General features: G+C 42.9%; 1 protein-coding gene across 2 annotated transcripts in view; it reads left to right on the top strand.

Moving 5' to 3' along the window:
* ZZEF1 (zinc finger ZZ-type and EF-hand domain containing 1) overlaps nucleotides 1–5,663 on the top strand; it is an 83,317-nt gene extending 77,654 nt beyond the window's left edge. For both annotated transcript variants that reach the window (XM_088152424.1, XM_088152426.1), the window contains 4 exons: nucleotides 55–220; nucleotides 2,144–2,294; nucleotides 2,381–2,452; nucleotides 2,830–5,663. In XM_088152424.1, coding sequence (XP_088008550.1) covers nucleotides 55–220; nucleotides 2,144–2,294; nucleotides 2,381–2,452; nucleotides 2,830–2,904 — 464 coding nt within the window. In that variant the 3' untranslated portion in view covers nucleotides 2,905–5,663. The remainder of the gene's footprint in view (nucleotides 1–54; nucleotides 221–2,143; nucleotides 2,295–2,380; nucleotides 2,453–2,829) is intronic.
* The last annotated feature ends 337 nt before the right edge of the window (nucleotides 5,664–6,000 follow it).

Here is a 6,000-nt window from a genome sequence, read left to right on the forward strand (position 1 = left end):
ACAGAGATTTAGAATAGTGCATAGAAAATGCAGTGTGCTTATGTTGAATTTCAGGCTTTGAGATCTTGAAACAGATGCTGTCAGAAGAAAAGGTCGTTCCTCATATTCCCCTTGCTAAAGTTTGGGAGTGGCAGGTGGGTGTGGCCTGCAGACAAACTGGACACCAGCGGTTGAAAGCCATCCACTTGCTCCTGAAGATCATACAGTGCTGCGGAGAGAGGTACGCTTTCTGATCCCACCTTTGTTTTTCTTGAGGGAGTTCCTAGCTCTGGTGTTTTTGCAGAAATGCACCATCCACAATACTACCGTATAGCACCTCAAGACTTGTTTTGAAATGCCATCTTTTGATTTTGACAGCTACTGCGGTGTATTTCCATTTTAAATCCTTCATTTAAGTTCTCAGTTGGAATTGAGAGTGTAAAAAAGTTGAATTCTCTCAGTTCCAAATCGTGAAAGGAAGACATAGTTTTGGCCCACAAGTGGTTACTTAGCTTCCTTTCATACATCTTACTCCATAAACATAGCCCTTTTTGTTCTTCCAAGGCATCCAATGGTAAGTCCCTCCCAACCACTTTGGAGGCAGCGCTCATATTTCTTCTGACTGTAGCTCTTACAGGAAGGGATAGTCTCTTCTCCCATTTGTGGCCTTGCCTTGCTCCAGAGAGAATGCCCAGCTATGAGCTCTGTGGGCCATTCGTGTGACAAGGTCAAAACAGAACAGACAGAATGTTCCCCTTCCTTTTGTTCTTTTTTCCTTTAACTTAGCACAGGTGCCATGTCTGCAAGCTCATGCAAGTTACTCTCTCAGAGGATCCCTCCAGTAACGGGTCAGGCACGAAGACTGGGCCCCAGTGGTGCAGCAGTACTCCCCCTCATCTCACCACGGTATTCCTTTCAGGGAAATATGACCGGTGACATAGCTGGTGGCAGGCTTATAATGGCTCCTCTGGGGATTCAGTAGGTCCAAATGTGGAAACTGAAACCAGTGGCACCTAGGGAACAGCAGAGCTAGAATTACTTCTGTGGCTCCTCCAGGTACTATCCCCACAAAGAACTTAGGCCATCCCACATTGCAGTGGCCCCATGGATGGGTTTGGAATTCCCAGCCAGGCCACAGCATCATCAGAATCAGAACCACCCTGCTCTGTCAGCCATGCCTTCCTCAAGAGGAAAGAAAAATGCAGGAAACACTACCTTGGGGTTGCCAGCTGGCACAAGTCACAAGGGCTCTGGGGGCAGAGGGAAACACCACCAATCCCCACCTCAGACTGAGATCCCCACCACAGTGGGCAAACATCATTCTGCCACTCCTGTAGGGAGACTCATGCTTCCATCCTAAGGAGAGACCTACATTCACCATCTCAACTGTCATTCAATTCATACGCAGAACCAGTTAGCAAGGAAGATGACCAACATTAGTCCCCAAGTCCACTAGGCTTAGTCAGAAAGCAGGTTTTCCATAACTACTTGGGAACATCTAGAAGTCACTAGGCTTGAAAGACTCAAAATCATTTGGCCCTTCAGTTGCCCTAAAAGCTCTAGTCAATCAGTATCAGAAAAATAGGGGGACACCTCAGGACTCCATCCCTATTTGCAGCCAGTTGTGTGTGGTTTTCACATCTCACTGCCTTGTTCCTTCTGCAACTCTTTTTCTAGCTTGGCATTCTGATGCTGGGGAAAGTACTCTATTTCCTTCAAAAAGAAATCTTGAGCCCTGTCTCCAGAGCAAGTGGGAGGAAGATGCCTACTATAGATTGCCCCAACTCCATTGTGGAAAGTGAACGTTCACACTGTACCTTTTTTGTGTGGTTGTGTGTAAAGCTAATACTTGGATTCAACAGAAGAGAATATATGTAGCTCAGGGTTGAACTGCAGAGTCCTTGGGATTCTCGGAGCTTGGTTGTTTTCTTGCAGATGTTTCATTACCCGGCTAGGTAACATCTTCAGCACTAGTGCCGAAAAGAACCAAGCTCCAAGAACCTCAGGGACTCCACAATACTTGGATTCCTAAGAACTGTAGGATAAAATGCCATTCAAAATAGTCACTTGAAAATTAGTATGCATAGGTAAGAGAGTGGTTAGCAGTGATGTTGTTCTTCAGTGTGCTATCTTTCATGTTAATTCCAGCATATCATTCTTTCAGGGACTGTGATCTCACTTTGCTGAAGCCACTGTGGAATCTTTTCAGCTGCTTGGAAAACAACATGAAGTATGATGTGACCAAGCCAGGGGTCCTTCTTCCACTTCACCGGGCACTCACTGAGCTTTTCTTTGTTACTGAGAGCAGAGTTAGTGTAAGTCACTTGCTGTTCTCCAGTTTGCAGACCACAGAACCTTGTTCCTGTATTTTGCTTATGAGGCTCATTTTTTCTGTTGGCAGGAACTTGGGTCTCTGCAGGATTACTTGCTTGCCTTAAATACGGAAGACCATCTCTACCGCTGTACAGCCCAGGTAGGAGAGCCTCCTGTCCTAAAGCTGCTCTCCATGTGGGTGGAGTTCCTTGAAGAGGTGAAATGAGTTTGAAATGGGAACCGCATGAGTCCTGGGGAGTGACTGAATTGACATCAGGCCAATGAGACCAGAGACACTGCTGCAAAAATTAGGTCAAATATTGTAGTAAGAAGAGTCAAGTGTTTATTCTATCATGTTCTAAATCAGCTTTCTCCAGCTGGGGAAAGCTGGTTTAAAGGCACTGAAATTCAAATTAATATGCTCAATTGAACCTGACAGCAACTTAAGAGCCAGTGGCATTTCTTAACAGTAAATGCAATATGCTTTTAGCCATCTTTCACTGTTTTTTTTAATTGTTTGTTTGTTTGTTTTAACAGGCCCTGAAAAACATTGCTGCTATTAGTCTTGCCATTAACTATCCCAACAAATCAACAAGTCCCTGGAATCTTTAAGAATGTCTCTTACTGCTCAGAATAATATAGTTCTTGTCCAGAGGAACCTTGGTGCAAGCGTTTTAGCTCGGTTCATGAATTGGAGAAAGGCAGAGGCCCCTCCTGCTTCAGTGTATGTGCACTCTGCAGCCAGCCAACCTTTCTTCCTCCCCAACTAGATTCTGTAAGAGCAAAAGCGCACATCCGAGGAAATGGGGAGAATACCCTGGAGCACTTCTAGTGCCATCAAGAGTTATGTATGCACTTCATATCTCTGGAACAGTATTTACCCTCTGAATCTTGGAAGGAAAAAAAAAGGCAAGTAAGAGGGGATGAAGTTCCCCCAAAGAAGGAGAACTCAGGTCATCTTCTGGCACTCACCGCATCCTTCAGTCATCTTGTGCACATCCTGTCCCCAGAAGACTGACTAGTGAATGAACTGGAATTAGCAAGTAGTAGCCTTGGGAATGCCTGAATGAGGATGGAAGAAGCAAGATGTTTAAGAGGGTTTTAGGCTACGGCATGGCAGAAAACTGAGTTGCTGTCCTTATATCCTTTTCCTTTTGAGATGTGGGCTCCTTCCCCAGCAACGGGGCAGCTGCCAGGATCCAGATCAGTTCCTATAAATGGGCAAAAGAAGAGTGTATTTTCTGGGGGGAGCAGGGTAGATTTTGTGGGAAGTTATGGAATGAATAATAGTGTTGGGGTAGAGAACTGAGAAGCTGGCAGTTCTACTTATTCATTAAAAGCCAGTCTTTCACAGGTAGGTCTGAACTCCTGCATATATCATACAACACGTGGCCTGGAAACATATGAGTATTTGCTCATGAGGAGGCAAGAGAAAGGGAGAATTTTCTCAATAAGATCACACTGAGAAGAGAAGTGGAGCGCAACAAGGGTTCTTTCCCTCCCTCAAGATCCTAGGGATACTGTGCTGTAGAAAAAGCGAAATCTCCAGTGGCTGGCATCTTGCTTTTCACAACAATAACCATAGGGCTCCTTCTGAATGGGGAAGACATAAGAGGAGCTCAGACATGAAATATATTGGCTTTAATTTCTTGCCTCAGGAGGGAAAGTAGCAGTGCAGGGTGGGGGAGATTTTTTGCTGTTGTTGTTTTTTGTCCTCTCCAAGGACAAACTGCATGGAAAGCTAGGTGCTTCTGTGTGGAAAATATATATTGCCAGCTATATATTTATACTACTATCAAGCTTGCAAGTCATCAGTTGTGCTTCAGTATGTCTTTCAGGATTTTCAGAATCCAGGGGAAAGTGCACCTGGATGAACTGAGCATCATGATGGCAAATCAGTGTAGGGAAATACATCAAATATATTGCTCCTGCTGAAGCATAAAAAAACCAGTGTTTTCTTTAAAAAAATACCTTTTAAAAAAGCGGTTGATCTTTTGAAGGTGAAAGAAAGAGATTAGCAGTGGCTAGATGTAACTGCTGGAGGTGATTCTGGGAAAACTGGGTGCATGCATTGTGGTCTTGATGACTGTGTAAGGGGGCTGGAGCCTTCCTGGCTTAAGCAATACACTATAAGAAAAGTGGGGGGTGCTTGACTGTTTACAATGGCAAATGTCAGTGTAGAAAAGCCTCCAACTATCTTCCCTCTTGTCTCTCTTCAAGAACAGAAGCCATAACCAGCACAATCAGCTTTTGGCCAGGATGCATTCTCTCACACAATCAGGCTTTCTCCAAAGCTTCAATCGCGGGAGACGATCCCTGTGATAGCAAAGATATATGTTTCTTCCGAGCTGCATGTTGAGACAAGCTGTGGATCAGGTGCAGCCAGATGGGAAGCATTTTCTGACGGCCATTTCAATGATAGTTGTTTCCAAAGAGGCCAGAAATCCATTTTTAGACCAGTGGAGCTCCTGGAAAAAGGTCCATCACCATTTTAATAAGGCAAGGTCTTTTGATGTACAATTTGCTGAAAGGGATCCGCCGCAGCTGAAGTCTCGGCTTATTTTTCTTTCTCCCTCTAAAACAAACTTGCAAATGTTATTCATGGGACATAGCATGATCCAAGACCTGTAATCAACAGTGTCATGGTTGTAGTCCCTCCTATTTCTGTTTAGCTTATGAAGTGTCTCTTTCTACATAACCATATGAATATTGAAAGGAAAGGAACTGTTACCTTGCATATTGCTTTTCCTATGCCCAATAAGAGTTTTGAAGCTAGAAAAAGATTGAAACCATCTTTTGTTCCAACCTCTGTACAAGGAATTTACTGGGTCACTGCTGAGCATGAACATAAATCATTGCCTTACATTGATTGTTCTCTTCATTTTATTTTTCTCACAGGGAAGAATTATGGCCTTTGTTTTAGCTAGTGTGAAAGGTGCACAGTTAACAAACATTGCTGTTAATATCTGTAGTAGTTTCAGATGAATGCAAAACCTGAGATTTGAAGGGTGAGTGGGGAGGAGAAAGCAAGAAATGTGCCTACAAGTGATTATTGTGTATGCTAAATTGCATCCAACATATCAAGAGACTATTACCATCCTAATGCAACTTTATTTTCCCAGCATAAAACTTAAATGTTAGTAGTTATTAATTTTCTTACATGCTTATTTTCTGTTGGATTTCAGAAGAATTAATTATTTTGGGGGTGGGGGAAGGACAGTCTGTTTTGGTTTAACATTATTAAAATCAACTTCTTAGATTTATTCCTGTTTGGCTTAATATGTATTTAAAAAGAAGTTATAGATGCAATGAATATATACAAATGAAGAGATATATTGTAAAAAATTATATTAAAAATGGAAGTACCCAGATATGTGACTGATCATTATGTAAATGTATTTGTTGACAATCAACAAAAGTGTTTGAATTATAGGAATTTTAAATAAATCTTTTTTGGACTATCAGAGGTTTGAGTAAAGCGTCCTTCTCCAAACTGAGGTCTTCCAGGTGTGTTGGATTAAAGCTCCTATCATCCCTGTCCAGTGTGATGGGAGCTGTACCTCACCATATTTGGAGGACATCAGGATTGGAAAGGTTGGTCCATAGATAACACATTGGATCTGCTTTATTGTCTCATCTTCCTCCAGCATTGGCAGATTCTGTTCTTGTCCTGTAGATTGTCCTCCCCTATTTCAGTGCCCTCCAGTG

Source organism: Python bivittatus, unplaced genomic scaffold, assembly GCF_059951505.1.
Source record: "Python bivittatus isolate LINGU-HERP-01145 unplaced genomic scaffold, Pbiv_v1 ctg000690_np1212, whole genome shotgun sequence".
NCBI lineage: Eukaryota > Metazoa > Chordata > Lepidosauria > Squamata > Pythonidae > Python > Python bivittatus.